Source organism: Lepisosteus platostomus, chromosome 1 (assembly GCF_059453375.1).
Source record: "Lepisosteus platostomus isolate fLepPlt1 chromosome 1, fLepPlt1.hap1, whole genome shotgun sequence".
NCBI lineage: Eukaryota > Metazoa > Chordata > Actinopteri > Semionotiformes > Lepisosteidae > Lepisosteus > Lepisosteus platostomus.
In genome coordinates, this window is record NC_142611.1 from 79,852,851 (window position 1) to 79,874,431 (window position 21,581).

At 40.4% G+C, this 21,581-nt stretch overlaps 1 protein-coding gene and 1 long non-coding RNA gene across 2 annotated transcripts in view; one reads left to right on the forward strand and one right to left on the reverse strand.

Annotated features, from left to right (window-relative positions):
* Positions 1–1,017: 1,017 nt before the first annotated feature.
* The window catches only part of adam19a (ADAM metallopeptidase domain 19a), a 128,383-nt gene continuing 107,819 nt past the window's right edge, over positions 1,018–21,581 (forward strand). The window contains exon 1 of the mRNA XM_088638245.1: positions 1,018–1,237. Within this exon, the coding sequence (XP_088494371.1) occupies positions 1,105–1,237 (133 nt within the window). The 5' untranslated portion in view covers positions 1,018–1,104. The remainder of the gene's footprint in view (positions 1,238–21,581) is intronic.
* On the reverse strand, positions 4,494–11,178 carry LOC148679007 (uncharacterized). The gene is made up of 2 exons (XR_015939960.1): positions 7,219–11,178; positions 4,494–6,821 (listed from the first exon to the last, which is right to left on the reverse strand). It is a non-coding gene; the product is annotated as an uncharacterized LOC148679007 (long non-coding RNA).

Sequence of the window (21,581 nt, forward strand, 5' to 3'; positions counted from 1 at the left end):
CTGGGACTACAGTGAGTGGTATCGGAAATACTGTATGTGAGTTAACTTTGATCTGATGTAAACACTTGTGCTGTTCTATTAGCTTTAGTGCAATGACGATCAATAACTTGAAACCGTGATGTTAACAAGCAGATCTTTACAAACATCCCAGGCACATTGTAGTACATTAAATGCGGGACAACATTAAATGTTTAAGAACATTTAGCCATTAAAAGTACAGAAGTTAAGTGCACTTCCTCGCAAGGGCTGAATAAATCTATCAGTTCCTAAATCCTTGATAATGATTAAAGACCCCTGGCAGGGCCTTTGGAACAAAACACAATATTTTATTAAGTATGATTAATAATATAACAATAATAAGGAAACAGGTTGCCTTTCCTGTAATTATGCGTGCCCTTCTGGGGCAGGCAACAGATCAGATCGACTTGTGTTAATTCAGCCCCTGGGAGTTAAAAATAGATCTCTTCTGTACTTTATGTAATGTCCACAATAACCGTATACAAATGTATACGTTAAAACAGCAAGCTCTTTTTCTGTTTGTAACACAGTATCAGCTACTGTACAACCTGTTAAGAATTTCTCATACTGTATTACAAACAGAAAGGGATCGTATTTTCAAAAATCAGCAGGAAATCAAGAGTTGACTAACCTAAAAATTGGCAATATAAACAGTTTAGTAAATTGGGGAAATCATCCATTTTCACAAACTGACTTTTAACACTAAGTAAAATGTTAAAAGGGCGCTACTTTTAGCGCTGTGGGGTTTTATTTCTCCTGTCAATGCCTAAGACGCCTAAGAGGGCATGATCAAACTTATGCATGATCTTATAAACGGATCAATAATCAATAAGGGGCTTCATTATTGTCTGTTGTTTTGTCAACCTGTATTGAAATCTCGCATTCATACAAGAAACCCAGTCTTCTGATTCCCACTCGCAAAGTGAGTGTCTTTGTGGGAGGATGGGAGGAAAACAGACCCAGCTCCTTGGAATTCCAGGCCTGGTTTTCCCACCATCCAACTTTCTGACAGCGCACATCTGAGCAGTGATCAGTGCTCTGAGCGACCGACTGCAGAAAGGAATAGCGGTACTTAGAAGAACAGGGATGTACACTAAACACAGGCAGAAAAAGGTTAAAACAATTCCAACAGAATGTGGACCTCGTGTAATGTTTTTACTCCTTCTACTACTGAACAACATGCTGGAAACTGTGAACGGGGACACCAGAGAACGACAAGGTTAGTACAGAGCTCAGCTTGTTTCTGTCTGCTGTAGTTGCAAGTTTGAAATTGCTTCCAAGTCCTCGTTTATGTCTACCAGTTGCTTCTGAGCTTACACAAGTTTGTACAACAGATTTTGCATTCAGAAGCAGAGAGTTGTTGCTTTTTAATTTAACCAAATACGGTGTTCTCAGTTTATGTTCGGAATGGTCTCTATGAGGACATAAAAGGTTTAAAAATGCACCCGATCGAACTTTAGAAATTGTGTGATTGCAACTTCCTTAAAAGGATGGGAATGGAGTGCTTTGTCTTTCAAAGAGGAACTAGGACAGATATAGACAGATACATTTTTATTATATTACATTCTGCTGTGGACCAAATTCATAGACTGAGAATACAAAACATCTCAGTTACAGTTCAGCGTGTCTTTTTAAGAGCCAACTAGCACGACACAGATCTACCAAGCATGAGTTTTGAGAGAGTTGAAGCTGCTCTTTCCACAGTACTTTGGGTTAGGTGCTAGAATGTAAAGTCTTCTCGTTCTTCTTCTCTATTGTAACTCGGAATTAATCCGAAGTTTAAGTTGAGGTGTTAACAAGAAGGGCGGGCGAAATGATCTGTTATCAGTTCATTTCAGATTCATTTCAGCTGCAAGTTGAAACACGGGGTCGTTCTGTCAAAACCTGACTGGAGCCCTGCCAGAGAGTAAGAACTGACTGGTCCCCCTTCATTCTTGAACTGAGCCGTGAACAACGTGAGACATTTTGAATCCTTGCATATCTACTGGAGCAATCCACGTATTCTGGAAATAATGTGAATAATTCCAGACTTCCTACTTGTACAGGCACTGTAAGACGTAAAAGTGTATCTTTTCCCATGGGTGAACAGCTGACATAAAACAGTTTGGCGTCCCAGCTGAGACAGGATTTGCATTTTGTTTAATTAAATGCGGTTGGTTTTAAAATATGATTATTATGATTCTGGTCCAAACACCCCGATTTGTGTGCACAGTGCTGGAATTTAATGCACAGTGTGAATTTGCACTAATGGTTCACATTGCATGCTGTCCTGTAGGCAGACAGTGCTGGCTTACCTGCCGATAATTCAGTAATGCCCACTCATCGCAGATGAAGTGCTCTGTGGTTTTAAAAAAAGACCTCTTTTAAACGAGTACAATTGTGGGATAATTCTCCTAGGGACACAGAGCTAAATAACTCATTGAAACACTTTTTAAACCACCGCTTTCAAATCTCATTTTATAAAAGATGTGGGAATTTGCATTGCAACGTGCCACATTATAAATCCATTTGATGGATCCCTACAAATGAAAGGTGTAATGTGAAAAACATTGTAATTTTATTGAGCATTTGTCTAAAGTCCACAATGTTCAGTGCCTGCATTTTCAGCATCTTCATGTAATGCTAGGGTCATAACAAAGTCAGTGAACTTTAAAGGAGGAAAGAAAAACATACTTTTGAATTGCAACAATATCCAAAGAGATCTGCTTCCCATTATAATGGTAATTGCACTAGAACAGGAAAATTACTTGTGCAGAAATAACACGTCAGTTTAATGCATTGTTGGTTCTTTTTAGCATCAGTTACTTCAACCAATCACTTTTTATAAGAGCTGATAAGGCCTTTGGCATTATCTGTGGTTTCTCACTAAGTGCTTAGTATTTGAAGGCTTTCTGGCTCATCCTGGATAAATGTGCACATAGTCGAATAGGGTTCAAGTCTGCACATCAAGATAGCCATGCAAGCCCTCTCTAGTTATTGTTTTGAGGCAACCAGCTGTGGAATGTGCAGGATGTAGGCCAATATCCAGCTGGAAGACATAGGGCCAACCTAGCCTCAGCTGATGAATGGACGTTGGAACTGTGGGTTTGGGAATGAGCTGATATATGTCGGAATTTGTCGTTCCTTTTGCTTGAACAATCTTACTAATGTCATTTGCTGATCACAATGTTTCTGCCTTCATGTTTTGCAGTTCTTTTCTTGGAATACTGTGTTTGCCTTGCAGCAAACAGTAATGTTCATGTCTTCACCAGAAAGCTTTATTTTACTCTCCCAGAAGGCAACAGATTGGACTAAATAGTCTTTAACAAACACAAGACAATCTTCACAGTGTCTGGGCTTAAATAATGGACTCTTTTTCTTGCTACCCTGACATGTAGTCCAGTTTTCCACAAATGTCACTTCATTGCCAGGTCATGGACATGAATCCCACCTTAGGCCCGGATTGATCAAAGATCCCTTGGAGACAGTTTCAGCTTCTGCTTCCAGACAGAGCTCAGCGGCTGTTTCTCCAGCTGCTCTGGGGAATAATTAGGGTTTGTGCCTCAAGATCAGGTAATGGCTCTGTGGTTTCGAACTGTTCTCCAGCATCGCTTCGTGTTTTTCTCTGAACAGCTCTTGTTGTTTTTGTGTATCAACATAAATCACGAGCCACACTTCGATCACCCCCCTGCCCCAACCTTCTTTCAGCGGGACCTCCTTCTGTGTTTCACACTGACGGTCTCCAGAAGACAGAGCCGATGAAAAGCCATTCAGAAATCACACTAACATTTGAGGTCTCCAATTCAAAATGTGTATTATTTTCCATTGCCGCATTTCTTAGACAGACAAAAAAAATCAATTTTGGCAACAAAGCCTTTATCAAGTATAGATAAGTGTTAAGTAAGTGAAGGCGATTCTACGTAATTATGTTGATATCAGATAATATCAATTAGTCTACAAACTCCCATTTAGAATCTGGAAATCATCTCCCAGATTTCCATTTCTTTGGGCACTTTTGTCTTCCTTAAAGTCTCTCCCACCTCATATCGCTCCTTCCCTCCTTCTCCCACACACCTGACAAAGCTTCACAGCAGAAACCTCATGTTTTTGTTCCTTCTTTCAACTTGTCATTGTCAGATTAACCTCTGCTTCATTTAAAGTAATAATTCTGCCTAGATTTATGTCTAAGAAATTTGGCATAGTGTCCAAGCAGCAAATGTAATTACTTTCTGACTAGTTTGATTTCCAGTGCAGTGCCGAGGCAGAAGAGAAAGTGAACTGAATACCAGATTAATGGTTTCTAGTAAATAAACTTCTACAATTTAGCTTCAAATTGCATTCAGAACATTTCATTTAGTTATAACGGAGTGTTTAAAACACCAGCAGGGGGCATGTGAAGACCTGTCAGTAAAGATTTACAGAAATTGGCTTGATAGCAACTTGGGAAGGATCTCTGTATTGTGTACCGCAGAAAAAAACAGATCGGGAGGCAAAAATATAGTCAGTTCTGCAATATGATTTATGTGTGGATGGAAAAAAAAGGTCAAGAGGTTAAACACACACCAGATATCTTCCACCTAGATCAGACATACAGCTTCGATTTCTCAAGTATATGATTCATGAGTTCATTGGGAACTGCACCCAGGATCCCAACAAATTCAGTTATTACCAGCAGGGATTTAATCAGGAGATCAAATTAAGTTTAGTTTTAATGTCGATGGGATATAAACTGCAATAGAAAACATCTTTTACCTGAAATATTAGTTTTCAAATTATACTCAGAAAAATAACTCAAATAACACCACCATATGGAACTAAAAGTATGGACTAATAAAGAAAGTGAACTTATATATTATAACTAGTGAATGCCACAGGGAATAATAGTGTCCTTGAAAAATAGCAGTGTTCCATAAGATGGAGTCCTTCAGTTCTAATGAACTCCTGTACTGAAGAAAACCCTGTCCACCACCATTGAGGATTGAGTGCACTGTGAGGTTCAACAGGAAGAGTTGGACATTAGCCACCCTTCTCCTCACTTCCGAAAAAGCAATTTAGCAGCGAAATTGAAAAATCAAAACGCAGTCCTTGTCCGAGCCTCTGGAAAAGCAGATGTCATAGATGGTGCCCACTCCACGTCCTAGACCAGATATTTCAGAGCTAGGAACCATACAAAAAATGTTATTTTCCAGAGTCTGACTGGATTATTTTGGTCAGATCCCTCTGAAAGATCCACACAAGACGATGCTCTTGTAATTGGAGAGATCTTACACCTTAACCAGCTTTTATGTTTAAAAGTGTGAATCCTCTTTCGTCAAATGATAAACTGTCAATCACTGTCTCTTTGTTTTAAGAAGCAGCATCTGTTGCTCCATTAACTGTGTTCGGATGGGTCACATTTGTTCAGTTTCATTTTAAGGAGGTAGAAGTGGGGAATAAGTAGGGAAGAATTTTTTTTTTAATTCCTTGACAACTAAGAAGACATACCACATAAAAAAACAATAACATTTACAGTATATTCTCAGAGAATCTCCTCAACAAGTGTAAGTTGACAGTTCTTGAGGGTTCTCACAATAATCTTTCCTGTGATGGACAGCAAGGCGATAACTATTTAATTTCCACAGTTGAACTTGTCTCCTTTCTTGAAGATTGTCCAAGCTTGGCATCCCAGAGTTCAGCTGGTATTTCCTTATCATTTCCTCTCTCTCTTTAATCAAATCTCCTCCAACCGTAGGTCTCAAAGGGCTCAGTGCTCTGACTTTCTGAATGCTCAGGCTATAGTTTTTGTTTTGATGGTTTTGACTGAAAAACTCAAGCATATTTTAAATGCCACTGGAAGGCTAGAAATCCTTTGCTTTGTCTTTACTTCTCTTTGACGTGATGTCTTAATGATTCAGTGTCTTATGCTTGGAGTTGAAGTCATTCAGTTGATGTCCTAATGACATCTTGATTGAAACGTGGTTGAATTTCATTTTTTTATTCATCTGAATTTCAGCTCAATGAAAACTTGAGGTTGTGGTTTATCATCTTATCAGTCAAACCAATCCTGTTAAATCAGTCTTGTCAAACCAATCCTGATATTGCCTGGATGAGAATCCATTTGTCATCTTGCTGTCACTTTTGCTGCTTTACTTGAGGACACCCCAAACACTTCTTTATCGCTGCTTGAGGTTGAACTTTATCACAGCGTGGGTTGAAGAGGTCTTACTTGACAGCAACCTCCAGTCTTTTCCTGAAACCATCGTAGGGGAGCTGGTTTGATGGCCATGACCAAGCATTGGAGTTGAACATTGGTCCAGTAGTTCTTAGTTCTGACATATTTGAAGTGATGTGGACATCTCTGTGCTCCTGGCAATAAACATTGACATAGTCGATTAAGTACCAGTGCTTAGATTGGATGTTTTCCAAAATATTGGGTTGATGTGTGTTGATGATGTGAAGTCCATGTTCCGGATGTTTAGTCAGGAGTTGACCTTTCTTTCCTGTTCATTGCTTACCAGTGGTTCTATTCTAGTGGTTTAAGTTCCTTCCCAATCTTGTTTTGAGATGTCAAGTCATAGGGCACTTGTTTATTTCCATAGAAATTTCACTGGGCTGATTCATCCATTTTGGTTGTCCAAACCAGCTTTGAGATTTCAGCCTCCTTCTGAATTACCCTTTCAGGTAGTTTCACGCAGGGCAGCAGTGCCAATACCATGTGCCAGTTCTTGGACTACAGTAGGAATGCAGCAGTATAGGCACCATGTCGGTTCTGATGTTCCAGCTCTGAAATTAGTTCTTGTAACTTTATTTTGACTGCAGTAAAAGTGCTCCCAACAGATGCAATTCTGCAATCAGAAAATGGAGTGGTAAGACAGTCATTGTGTGAGTTAACTTTTCTTGCCTTTTTTCTTTTTTTTTTTGTTCTCTCTGTAAGTTTCTGTGCTTTCCCTTCATAGCTTATAGACAAGAACTGTTTCATGAGGGCAGCTACAAGCTTAGTTCTCAGGGAGAGGAGCCCACCCATCCTGGAACCACATCATGTCTGATCTGTGTAATGTCTAGAGTAAAGAAATATTTTCATGGTGTTATTTTGAACTGCAGCTATTTGAAAGTGAAGAAAAGTTTCAACACAAAAGCGAGAGCAGGCTAAGAAGTGGATGCTGGGTAGAGGCAGGGAAAGGCTCACTCACTAGGTGGATTCGTCTCACTATCCTGCTAAATTCATTTAAAAGTTGGACTTACTGTAACAATCTTCAGCTTGGATTCATCCCACTCTGCTCTGTTTCCATCCAAGTCAGCGTTCGCCAGACCAAATATCGCAAATAAGCAAAATCACGAATGTAAAATTTGCAGAGGTTGAGACCCTGCTGTATTTAAGGGTTTCGATTGCCCCACTTAACTGCCCGGCATTCCTTTAGAACCAGAGAGCTGTTGTGTTCTCTGGTTATAAGGACAACAATTTCCTGCTGAGGTAGAGAGCAGGACGATCTGTGGCTTCTCCGGCCTTTTCTCTGTAGATTCAGTCTAGAAAAAGAGACGCTCATTGAAACTGGGCACCTTCAGCACAGAGCACTAGGATCATATTGGTTAATTTTGAACTCCACTGCTGGGTACCACCAAACCAGTCTTGAGAGCAATCTTGTGCCTCAGGTCAAGTAGAGCGCTAGCCCTCTCAGGAACCTCTCAGGAAGTAAAGAAATGGCAGTAATACAAAATAAGCCCTACCAGAGGCTGCTAAAAGTGATACTGAAGTGTACAGTATGTCTCTTTTCCACAACAGGCTGTGTGTGTGTATAAATACATACTGGATCACATACTGTAGGTGTGAGGGGCTACAATCTGGCTTATTGGTATCAAAATGGATTTGGTAAAATGTACTCAATTAACACTACTTTTCATAGCAATTCTTTTACTGTCTGCCAGAGCAGAAAACACTTGTGATTCTGGGCATCATTTAAGTCTTATCTAAATCCTGTTATTATCTGTTACAACAGAATAAAAAAGATCTGAATTAGGACTTGAACGAAATGTCTCTGGTGGATGTGAGGGACATGGAGATGTAAGTACAGTTCACATTTCTGGAACATGACTATTCCCATTGGTACCCTCTCTGATACCACACGTCAGAGGGTCGATCTTGTGCAGAAGGCAGCTCCCTTTCCCACACGAGTCATTCTCATCACATGACTCCTGCATTAAAGCCACCATTACAGAGGTTTCCATGCACAACAGTCCCTCTTATCTTCAGGACCTATTGGTTCCATATGTTTCAAGATGTTCTTTGGAATCTGTAAACCCTGAGCCTCTACATCTTATCTCAAAACATATGGAGCTGGAGTTTCTTTGTACCTCTCACAGATGGCTTTCTGTTTCACTACCCATTAGGCAGACTGATACACTGAATTATTTTAAATCACAAATGATCCACCTTGCTTTGAAATAATGTTATTACTTGGTTGTTTTTGATGTATTTGCTCTTCTGTTTTAATTATGCGCTGGGCTCTAGCAATCTTTGATGTGAAGATAGCAAAATAATCTGTATTATGTAATGTGTAAAGTTCTGTACACCAGTGTTTTGTGTTACCTGTTTATCAATACTGTCCGATTTGATCTGAAACACCTCAGAATATTGTATAGTTGAGACAGAGATCCTGGTAGATCTGTTTACTGCTTTTTTAGTCATTCGACACAAAGACTGCAAAGGGGCGGGCAGATATGGAAATTGACATCAGACAGATCTGGGGTGATAATGGACAGATGGACTACATTCCACTGCCAGGCCACGTAAGCAAGTTAGCAAGTTATTCAGTACATGTTGGGATAAAGACCTGGGAACAAAGGTACAAGAGACTGGACATGAACTCCACTGAGACTAATTAAACACACCCCAGTGCGGGTTTTCCGGAGTGGTCTCATGGGAAGGAATTTTGGTTCTTTTTGCTGCTGTCTTCATCAGCTTGAGTCTGTCTACCAGTGGCCTGTGGCCTGTTTTCACCACCAGTGCCGTAGACACTGCACCACATCGTGCTGAAACCCAAGAGACTGGAGCTCCAGTCATCAGAGGCTGGTAATTAATGCAGGTGTCAAAGGGGAAATGTTAATTAAGGCTTGGTTCTCCCTACTTTTCTGCAAAGATTCTTTGTCATTAGGAGACCATGCCCAATGTGGGCTTCTCACAGCATCAGGATTGTTAAAATGGTGTGAATAGTTTTGCATTCTAAAACAGAGCTCCAAATACCTTTTTTGTAAAAAAAAAGATAAAAGGTGTTCAACAGTAGTTTAATTAGTTCATGTAAATACTTAGTGTACACATTCATAAACTCTGTGTCTTCAGACTCTGCTGGCACATGTACAGTAGCTCTAGTACAGTCCAGATCTGTGAGTAATAATTAGTTTCTATCAGTGTTTTTTTTTTAAATATATAGAGTTTAGCAGTTCCAAAAGTGAAGATTTCACTTGTGGAAACTGTTGTAAACAGTCACATGTTAAAAGCTTTAAGGTATTCTACACTATGCCCTCCTTTGTTCTGGGTATATCAAGCCTCTTATTATACTGTATAATGGAAACCTTACTGAATTGACAAATTCAGGTCCATGGAGTTAAGAGAACACAAAGGCTGCTAATTTGCAATGGAGCTGTAAAATTAAGACTTTGACCTAAAGGTTCTGTAAAGTATTCTCAGTTCATGCAATGTCTGTGTACAGGTATTGTTTAATTCATGTTTAAATCCACTGTATACAGACAGGCATTTCTGCTATCTGTGTTTGTTGTACTAAGAGAAACTGACTTCCAGATCTCAATGCTGGGTTTGAGCCTGAGTCAGACCATTAGTTCACTAGCTCACTGCAGCTAGGTTTTTTCCAAGTGTTCGTCGCTAGTTGTGCTCAGTGTCTCCTGATGGGACACTAGGAGTTGGGAGTAGGCGTCGCATGACAACAGTAGCACCTGTGGCTTCTTGGGCACCTGCATACTGTACAGTATGTCTGCCAGTCTACAGTAATGTCCGAGAGGAATGTGCGTCTCCTGTACATCTCATGGTTATGTTATGTTTGTGTCAGCACATGAAAGGCTCCAAGAGTGCTCATACAGTGACCTACTCTTATCTAGACACTATAGGAACAGAATCATGTACACATTTTATTAGGTCATAATTTCTATTTACCCTTTGAAATTCTTTCAGAAAATCTTCTGAACCGCTCATAACTTTCTGCCTCTCGTTTCCCTTGTCTTTCCAGTGGTTCATATGAACACTTGTGCAAAAATAATAATTTTGCGAGGTCACTGAATGGTGCCTAGTGCTTTTTTAACAAATGCAACCTTCAAGTCTAGATTTAAGGAAACTGCATATACTGCCCGTTTTACTGAAGAGAAGCATCAAGAAGGCCTTAGGCATGGCAACAGTAGGAGCCTACTTTAAAATTCGATTTTATTCCATTCATACTAGTATAATAATACTTGGTTCTCACCCACACAAGTCACACTGAAAACCTGTAGGCCTGAAGAACAGAGAGTGACTGTTTCTCTCAATAATGTCTTATGTGTTTTATGTAAATATCAAATAATATGAACTGTAAATGTCTGTAAATTTTGTGTTAATTGTATCTGTTTTGGCAGAGCTGTAATCGGTCATCACAGCTCTTTGAATTTGAATTTGAAAACAAGATGTAGATCCTCTGCTAAATGGGCCCCTAGCCCTATTCTCTTTTTATGCTTCCTCTGGCCTGGTGCTGAAGGCTGAAAACAAATGCTGACTGGATGGATCAGCCTGTTTGTGGCTTCTTTTCATATCACAACACACTGGCATTTATGCTGGCCTCAGAGATCAGCCAAAGAAACCCAGGTACAGCTCTGCTGCTCTGCAGTGCCAGTGGCTCTGCTGCTAGAAGATCAGGTGACCAAAGGCAGCAGCTCATTCCCTGCTGCATTCTGGGGAATGTAGCAGGCAGTGGAACCTACTAGTAGAATCTCCTGCCTGCTCTTGAATCTTGAATGATGGTATTGAAAAGATGTATTGGCCCAACACATACAGTTAGACCTCTGGTAGTATTGCCAGTGAGGAAATGTTGCAAATAATGGATCCATTTGTAAATTATGGCAAGGTTTACAGTAAGGTTTACAGTAAGTAAGTATCCTCTGTAACTGTAAAAAGTTAGAGCGTAACCCATTTTAACTTAAAATGACGAATACAAGAATCTTCGTCAATGGTCCTAACCATGCATTCTCTTGTACCATTCGGCTGACTGGAGCAATTAAAGTAACACACCTTGATCAAATGCACAACAGCGGTGTCCACATTTAGGACTTGAACCTACAACCATCTTGCTATGATTCCAGATGCTTTTATAGTTTTAGGGATAGACTTGTACTTGTACTATGTACTGTATACTCACATACTGTATATCTAGATAAATAGAGGTGAGGCCAACTATGACTTTACAAGCCCTAGCTCTGTTCAGTACTGGGGTGCAATATTGTTTCAAGGAGCAATTATTTTGCTTTGTAAGGATTATCTGGCTGTTGTTAGTGCAACCAGATTTCAATCATGATACAGTAGTTACAAAAACTCAATTTGAACAACAAATTCAATTTGAAATTGAAACCATGTTCATATTGTATGTGTACACTAGAGTATGGTGAACGCCATTAAGAAGAAAGCACCTTATAATGAATCTGTTCAATTTTCATCTCTGTGTGAGCTGACAGGCAACTCAATAAAAAGCGGTATTTCATCCCCCATGATAATCAGTCTGTGGTATCAATAGAGTGAGCAGTCATTGTTCCGGAAGGCTTTTAGAGCATACAGTATGAGATGGCATAGAACTGGATGCCTTCAGCCTCTACTGTGTATTCAATTGAAATTATACCTGCCTTTTAATTTTGGGCAGAAAGGTTTTTGGAGGTAAAAAGAAAGTACAGTGTTGTAGTCCACTACTGGATAACAACGTCCCCAAAGGACCCTATATAATAACAGAACAGGGGTCTTAAAAATGCCTGTATAAATTAGAGCTCCCTTATCTTAAATGGGAATCACCAATTCCTTCTTGCCCCCTTTCTGCCCCTCCACCTCTCTTAAAGACTGGAGAACAGAGCTGAAGCATGACTCGTTGTCATGACGAAAGAGGTGGCTTTGTTTGAACATGACCTTAAGTGAGACACACCTGGCTTGATTAGTTAATTAGTATGTTGCAGAAGTGAGATTCCACAGATGGAAAGGAGCAAATAGCATTAGCTCACCTTGCTGGATTTCCTCAGAACGAGCTGAACTTGTTCTCCTTGCTGGATATGTGAAGAGGTCTCTGGGAGACGTGGTGCTGGTATTAAACTGCACTTTACAGGGTCCCAGGGAATGAGAGCCCATCCTGGCAAGCAAGACAGCACGCAAACACAGACAAGCACACCAGGGCCAATTTTCCCAGACGCCAGTTAGTATACCAGTATTTCTTTGGACTGTGGGAGGAAACCGGATCATCTGGAGAAAACCCATGCAAAAACACAGGGAGAACATACAAACACCATGCAGATGTCACCCCAGGAACTGAACTCAGGACCCCAGCGCTGTGAGGCAGCAGTGCTGACTACTGTGCCACTGTGCCTCCCAATGTTTTATTATGAAAAATGTATTTTTTAATTTACGTTTAGTATTCACCTCTTGGTGTCTTAATTGAAACATGTTACTCTAACAAGGCTATGGTCTTGCATAAATGTTTCTGGGCAGAGACTGTGAGGCATCAGATAATTACAAAGAAGACACTAATGGGGTTAATCGGCTTTCTGAGACATTGTTTACTCATGGGCATCATAAATAGTGTGACCAGTGGGGAAATATAAGACCATTAGCCATGAAGTTTCCAAAGCAAATGTTAATCTGTCATCATAATTTTGCAATTAGGCACCTTCCTGATAAATCTGTACTTAAAAGACTCAAGAGGGAAAACATTGATGATGATGAACTGGAAACTGTGGTCATAATTTTGGTCATGGGAACTTTAAAATAACTGATAAGTCTGATAAACAACTTGGGCAAAGGCAGAAATGTGTTGCATTCCTGAAGTCACGAAAAAAGAAATGAATGACATTTCATCACTTTGTCACTTCGTAATGTGAGCAGCCAAATTGTGGAGGACAGTAATGTGGCAGCATTTTGATCGAGCATTGACATGGCATGGGCGAAGAGATGATTTAACCTGTTGAATGACATGCCTGGTGAAAAACAAGAGAGAAGGACACAGGAAGTAATATTTCAGGTGGGTAGCTGCGTCAGCATGCGTAGGCTGCAAAGGAACAAGTAATAGGTTTATTCCATGCTGAAAAAAAGAAAAAAGAAAACACAACGTTTTGGCCGTGGAGCCTTCTTCAGGTGTGAGAAAGACAAGGCAGTAGGCAAAGGTAATGTACAGGGAGAACAAAGGCCGTGAGAGAGGAGGAGCGAGAGGCAGGAGCAGGGGACAGAAAGAGAGGCCAATCAAGAGGTGTGAAGTCAGAATAGGTGTCGAGAGGTGTGAAATGAAACTTCCAATGAATGGAGAAAATTTAGAAGAAGAGTAGTCTGTCGTTAAGAGAAGGGGGAAGGTGTGATCTTAGCTGCAGGATAAATTTGGTTTTGGTAGTCTTTCTGATGTATGAGTTCGGAAAACCTGTTTTGAGAACACAGACGGAGAGATTAGAGTGGTTGTGGCCGTCAGAGGTGAAATGAGAAACAATGGGCTTGGAGAGATCTTTAATCTTCACAGCCCTGACATGTTCTCTGAAGATGTCTCCAAGTCTCCTTCCTGTTTCTCCAGTGTAGATGGCTGGGCATTTACTGCAAGAGATACAGTAAATAAGGTTGCTGGAGGCACAAGATGCAATCTGGGTGATCTGGAATTGTCCTGAGGGGCCTTGAATGAGTGTGGTGTTAGATGTGTAGGGAAGGAAGTAATATGCCACACTTGTCAAGAGACCAGTACCTTCCTGCCATTGTCACACAGTTGCTTGCCATCTGTGCTGTTCATTGCCAGCAATTTCTAACCTGGCAAGATGTTCCAGGTCTGATTGCATTTTCAGTGCGTGTCAGCAGTTCATCGGTGAGGAGGCAGATGAACTGATTTTGTTTTCAGGCCAGACCACCACACAGGGGACCAGTGCTCACCAGGGTCCAGTGATGCAACAGAATGAGGTGAAAGAGGACTAAGTGTGATAGCCGGTGCAGGCTGATATAGTCATTACAGACTCAGATTCCAGTGATTGATGGTAAACCGACTGCAAGGCACTATGTTGATCAAGTCCCTCGCCGCCCTTCTTCAGGCTCATCCTGACACGTCAGGATTGTGTCTTCATGCTGCTCGTGTAAGAATCTCTTTCTCGTGCGAAGACTGTGTGTCAGGTATGCCATAGGTGCCTTAGGTACCAGACCTGAGCCCAGTTAAACACTTGGGGGATCCGTGTGGAATCAAGGTCTCAGAGATCAGTCACAGGCAGATACTTGGCCATGCAGAATGGGAGAAATGGGACAGAGTCCCACCAGGCTGCATCTACGCATTGGTGGTGCAAAGCTAGTGTCACACAAGAGCAGATTGTTTTGCTGCCAGTCATGGTCATACACCTGACTATGCTGATGACTATGAAAGCCTATGACTTTCACAGTAGACCTCCTGTTATTCAGCTCTGTTGTTGACCACTGCTGTACATAGCATAATGAATAAAAATATCTCATATCACTTTAATAAAATGCATAAAAGGAATTATAACTAACAGCAATAAAAATTACAATATTTAAATAAAGGTTTTAAGTGCTACCTTTGTCCAGTTCAGTGATTAGAATTTGTGAAGCAGCTGTTGCTTCTTGTCTGACTGTGGTGAAAGTTGTGTGTCCTTTTGCTGTGCTGAGGAGGAACGGATCCTGGAGGGATTTATTCACGCCAGTTTAAACACAGTGGATCAGAGCTGGCTGTCATTTCTGTTGTGTTTCCTCAAGCTGTAATTATGATGACAGACGAACAGATAATATGCATGTGTTTCTTCGGTACATTCCTCTACTGTAGATTCTGCCAAACACATTATTTTTATCCACCGTCTGCTGAGGTGACAGGAAATTCAGTGGCCACTTGCTCAGCTAAGTTTCACTACTGTGTGATGACAAGATCTAGTGCAACAGCTCTGGTCTCTTCCAGAACAGGCAGGAATCCCTTGTCTGTAGGCTTAAACAGCCTGTGAGAAACCTAAAGGCAATGCTCTGTAACAGATATGAAGAGTTTTTCATCTTCAAAATGATTATGATGCACTTTGAAGAGAAATGTTACAGCTAACTGTTTTTGACTCAAAAGACTGAAAAAGACATTACAAGTAGCGATGTGGTTCAGTCTTGCACTTCCTTGCATTTTTAAGTTATAATTGGTGTCCCAGAATTAAAAGTTTAATGAGAGTAGTGACATAATTTTCAAGATAAAAAATTAATGCATAAAAGAGAGGAAGAAGCATCGTGTTAGAGGATGCTGCTCATGAAGTTCTGGGAGAACTTGGCCCTGTGGAGTTAGTTCTGTCATTTCCAAGACAACAGCTCTCATGGTCAAATAAGGCTATATTGAAAATAAAGATTACAAAAATGTTTTTGTTTCAAAGAAACATTGTTTAGAATGTATTAAGTGTTTGTGCACATATGTACTGAGCTGCTTGAATGCCTAAAGTAGTTATTTAAATGTTACATTTTTACTATGAAATCCTTGTTTAATCAAACCTTTTCTAAAAGGAAGGGTTTATACACACGCTGAACAACAGTGGCATACATGGGAGTGTAGCCAGGAGCAAACCTTACCTCTTGAAAAAGAACATCACTGCTCATCTGAAGTTTCTAAAAGACCATCTGGATGATCCTGTAGATTTTTGGAAGAACAGATGAGTCTAAAAATGATCTTTTTGGCTGCAACAACAAATGCAGTATTTGCCGAAAACCTAGCAACAAAATAACCTCATCCCACTGACAGGCAAGCCCGTGGGAGTGTCATGGTTTTGGGCTGCTTCTCTGCCCAAGAACCTGGACAACTCGCCATCATTGAGGGAACTATGAATCCAGAGTCATCCCACAATATTCTGGAGAAGAACGGCGGACCTCTGTCCTTGTGTCGACGTTGGGCAGAAAAAGGGTCAACCAATGGCAGTTCAGCAAATCTACCAAAGAAAAGAATTTAGGGGAAGAAATTTCATGTTTTGGAAAGACTGAGTCAAAGTCCAGATCTCAACCCAATAGACGTGTTGTGGAAAGACCTGAATGCAAGACAGCCAACAAATCTGGAGCAGCTGAAGCAGTTCTGTAAGGAAGAATGGGCAAACATTCCTTAAAGCAGATGTGAGAAATTGATTAGTAACTATAGGAAATATTTGGTTGCTATCACAGCTGCTAAAGAATGTACAACCACTTATTAAAAGGTTCACTTACACAGGGACTATTGAGTTTTTGATAAATAAACATGTTTTATGTAATAAATAATGAAACAATATAAAGTATATTCTTGTGTGTGTTCCCAATATTTTGGTTATCTTAATTAAATCTTAGAGTATAAGACGTGAAAGGTGAAGGGTTCACATGCTTTCAAGCATCGCATGGTGGGTGGTTGAGATTAATTCAAATTGTCTAGATAAAAATTAATTATATTTTTTGTAAGATTTTTTCAATACACTTTAACCACCTCTTAACTGTTACCAATAAAGTAACAATCCCTCCTTCTGATAATTCAAGCACTGTACAGGATGCACTTTATACCAACAGATAAGATTCAAGATGTGAAGATCTATTAAAAAAACTTATACAGTACTTGCAGCTTTATTTTGTGTGTGTGTTGTTAAATGTTTGCTGGTGTGCCTGTAATGACAGATGGTTCTAGGATTAATTTGCATTGCTATAATAATAATAATAATAATAATAATAATAATAATAATAATAATAATAAAATCTAAATCAAGAACCACTGCACCTTAGCCAATTTCTAAAATAATATTTGTTCATGTATTTGACATCATACAAGGATTGCAACACAATGTTTTGCATTTTCTTTTAAATTGAAATGTCACAGATCACAGAAATGGCATCATTATTGAAGATATCTACAGTTCCCGACCGTTACTACTGATAAAACAACTGTCTGACTCTCTCTGGAGAGAGTCTTCACTCAGTTCCCCCTGTGCAGGGTGCAAAGGTGCTTGTCATCCATTGCTTTAACCCTGAATTATACGATTTCCACTGATTGCTGCAGTCCCCAGAAAGCAGCTACCAGCTCATCAACCAGCTCAGGACAGTGGTCTTTACATTCTCACATTTCTTCCTGCAGGGGGGTCTGATAGCCTTAAGCTCTGAAAAAAATTGTTTATTTTTTCTCCAAGTCTTATGTGGTTTGTGATTTAAAAATGTGCCTACAGTTCAAGTTGCACTATCTACACCCATAAATTATTCTGAGACTTCAAAAGGATCATTAGGTTTTTGTATGTAATGAACAGTTAACCTAATGAAGTCAGGGAAGAGGCTGGAGGAAGTGAAAGTCAGTGGAGAATCCAGCCCTCAAGGAGTAGAATTCGACACCCCTGAAATTGAGAACCGTGCTTTGTGAATGTAAGCTTAACCGGTACTGTATTTCCTCGGGTTATCTTTGATTAAAGACAAATCGTGTAAAATCATTCAAATGCAGCTGTGAGTCATTTGTGGTCTTGTCTTTTGTTTTGTTTTTCTAAACTGGATGTCATATACTCACCATTTTGCGGCAGTGTCATTATGTGTTGCACAGTTGAGGCCCTTGGTCAGACTGCTTGTGCTCTTATAACACTTCAGACCCCAGAGCTATAGCAACAGCTGTAAATTACTGCGCAAAGATGTGTTTTTTGATAGTCAGTAGAGAATTGATCCAGGGATGTTATCCAGCTGTTTCCTGAAAGTAGCCAGGGTCTGGGCTCACCTCTTTGGCTAATGAAGTGCCTCCTGGGCTTGGTTTTAAAAGCACCTCCACATCGTTTCCCCTTGTGTTTCACTCTTCATTGTCAATCTGCACAAAATGAAGCACAATATAAAATATGGAAAAAATCAGAAGCAGTCCACAGTGGCATGCGGAAAATGGGAGGATGAATCTCGCTTGGTATATCTCTAGTAACTGGTAGATGGGATTCATTTTTTTTAACAGCCAGATAAAGACAAAAGACAGATGTCAAAAAAGGCCTGAAGTGCTCTGAGTGTTTTACATTTTAGCAGCCTTAGGGTTTTGATGTAAAACTTTGCAGGACAAAAACAAAAAGAACATTGAGCACTATCAGGCATTAGCCAATGCTTCTTACTCACCAATGTGAATCTTCTGTGTGATACAGATGATTAACTCACTTATTTGGAAGATGTGTTTAATAAAAGTGACTTAGATCTGCTCCCATCCAGGCAAAATAACTTGAACAGCAGCTGTGGCTCACCAGGGATTTAAACCCCAAAACCATCAGGAGCAAGTCTAGGACCCTTTCCAGCGTTCCACTGTAAAAGATTGCCAAGAGGTTTCACCAAGCTCGTTCCTCACTGTCGAATCCTTGTTTAACCTCATGTAAATCTGTGCTGTTTCAGTCAACGTTCATCAGTCTAACTCCTTTCAGCTCAAGGTGCTGCCCTCCCTCTTTCTTCACTCGTTCAAGCAAACACATTCCTGCACGTCACTCAGGGTCTCCTCTAACATTTCTGAGAACTGTTTCCATCACGCTATGGAAAACGACCAAAAAAGAATCAAATGTATATGTACTACGATTACTGTAAAAGATTGCCTGAGATAAATGACCCATCTTTCCTGTTAATTGTGTTTCATAATATTTCTGAAGCATGTTTCCTGCTTGGCTCATAAAAACAGACACCACCCATGCACACGGCTTTCATTGGTTTTGACAGCATGTCTGTCATTCCAACATACTCTGCAAAACAAAGATCTCCACTGACCTCTTTCCAGGAGTGTACTGTGTGCGGAACCGAAGTTGCCAGGATTGAAAGATTTATTAACTGATGAACAGCAGACCAGTGTAATGCCAAAAAACCTTTTGTTCCCTGTGTTTGTCCCTTTTTTCCACTAATGTCCTTGAAAAATGAGTCTGGATTTGACGAAGCGGGAATTTCGCAGCAATTTCTTTTTGCGAAGCTGAAAGGGATGTCAGCATTCTTATTTTCATGTATTAGCATTTTCTTAAAGTCTGCATTTAGCTAGTCTCCTCCCAGCTCCTCCCCGCCAAGATCTAAGAATAATTCTGCTACACATCAACCCCTGCACATGTGCTGCAGGAGTCTGGGCTGCCATGGAAGCTTGGACAAAAATCTCTAGGAAGAGTTACACAATTGCTAATAACGTATCAGAATTGAAGTGCTGTTTATGCAAGATTTTAGCAAATTTTAAATCAAGTGAAGGTAACTGTGTTTTGTGAGAATAAAATTTAAAAGGTTTAAAAATGGATTTCTTTTTTCCTAAAACGATCAAGGCCTCAGACAGAATATACAAGTATGATGACCTTGGCTTGGGTAGCCTTGCGATACTCTGCGAAAATGAATGCCTCTCAGGGCATGCAGTATATGCAGATTCTATTAAATTCATATTCTGTGAAAGCTGCGCATATTAAGCGATTTTTATATTCATCTTCTGTGGTACAGTCATGATGCATTTCTAAATATTTCATTGTCTTTTGTGCTTCCTTCTTAATTAATCTCTTTCTTTTCTTTTCTAAACTGTCTCCTCTACGTTTAGAGTATTCAGAATGCACAGGGACAAAGCAGCCAGCCTCAGCAGTGTCAGGCATGCCTGGAGGAAAGCTGAGAAGGTCTCAGGGACCCACTTGTGTAATGTTATTTCTGCTCTTACGTCAGCCAGGATTTCTCAAACCAGAAAAATCAGATTCATGGGGGGAATTGTTGTTGCCAGTGCTGTGTTTGACCTCTGATCCCTGATTCAAACTTCTATTTTGGGCGTATCTCTAAGCATCTGAGCTAGGCAGCTCTGTATCAGCCCCAGCAGAAGACCAGGTCACTGACGTGAGTGACTCCAGTGTTATATCCCAAGGGAGTGACATCATTTTTGCACCATGAACCCTGTGACATAAACACCAAGTTGCACTGTTGGGATTCTGATTTTTATATCATAAAATAACATTGAAAACCATACTCAACTCACTCTCCACCCAAGGCAAACAAAAAACTGCAGTAAAACCCAAAGAGTGAGGTGGAGCATGGTTTGTACAGGGCACGATCATGGCTTGGTGGTTATTACTAATGCCTCACAGGTCTTTGTTCTGGGTTTGATTCTGGTCCATGGAGAACCTTTCTGTGTGGAGTTTGCATGTTCTTTCCAAGCCCACGGGGATTAATCTGTGTGCGTGCCCTGTGATAGACTGTAGTCCTGTCCATGATATATGCTCACCTTGCACCCTTTGGTATCAGGATAGGGTCCGGGTTGTTGTGATCCTTCACAGCAATAGGTAGTTTTCCGATATTGGATTGGTACCTTTGGCACCACGTCGTGTCTGTTTTCATGGGGTTCCTCAGCAATGCAAAAAAGCAGCCATGCAAACTAAAAGGGAGAGATAATTTTAAATTCACCACAATAACATAAAGAGCAGGGCAGAGAACAGAGTACAAGGGCTGCTTACACTGCATGGAGTACAGATGCAAAGTATAGGAATAGCCATTAAATTACCCTACTGAAAGCATTTTAAAATACTTTTAAATCCCTTTATCCACAAGAACAGGCCTTTGTAATTAAACAATGCAGTTTTAATGGGGCTCCTTCTTGGAGCTCCTGAGGATAACCTACTGTAAGATGTCAGCACTGGCACTTTGTGAAACTGATCTCTAATGGAGCGCACCTCTGAGGAGAAGAGATCTAGGACACCCCTGATTGGAACAAAAATAGAGCTGCTCTGCTTTACAGGTCCATTAAGGGCTTTTTGAAGGTTTTTTTCTCTTATGTTTCCGCATTCTTGAATGTTTGACTTGCAATACCATTAATGCTGTCTGGACAAAACTGAGAACTTCAGGGCTTAGAATTGGAAACCTCAGGTCAAAAGAAAGAAATCTCCATTAAGCCCATTAGACACAGTAATGACTTAAAGGAGGCTGGGGGATGATGGGGGCCTGGGTCAGTGTTGTGCTCCCAGCTTCCATTTGAAGGGACACTCAGCTGTGGCCCTGCAGGTGGAATTAACCCAGCATGTCAGCACACCAGAGCCATGTGCAGCTGTTCACACATTTTCTTTCACAACCCCTGGGCGACATCAACAGCAGCCTACCTTTCAGTGCATCCAAGCCACAGCACACTGAGGCTTGAGATCACTAATGTCCCTGCAGGTGGCAGAAATGTGAAGGTCAGTACACTATATTTGGCTATCGAGGGAGACGCCATCTGTAAGCAAATCTCGACTCCCTGGTGGCAAGTAGATTGAATTAGTTCTGTGAAATTATTGGGGATTACCACTAAAGATAAGGAAATTGGCTGATTATAGTAGAAAAATTAAAAGCTGTTTCTTTTCAAAATGTGTCATTTAAGAGATAACTCTCGCTGCAAAAAGTGGATAAATTACACACTTTCCTCTGTCTTCCTGGTTTTGTTTAGGCTATTAAAATGTCAGGCGTAGACATT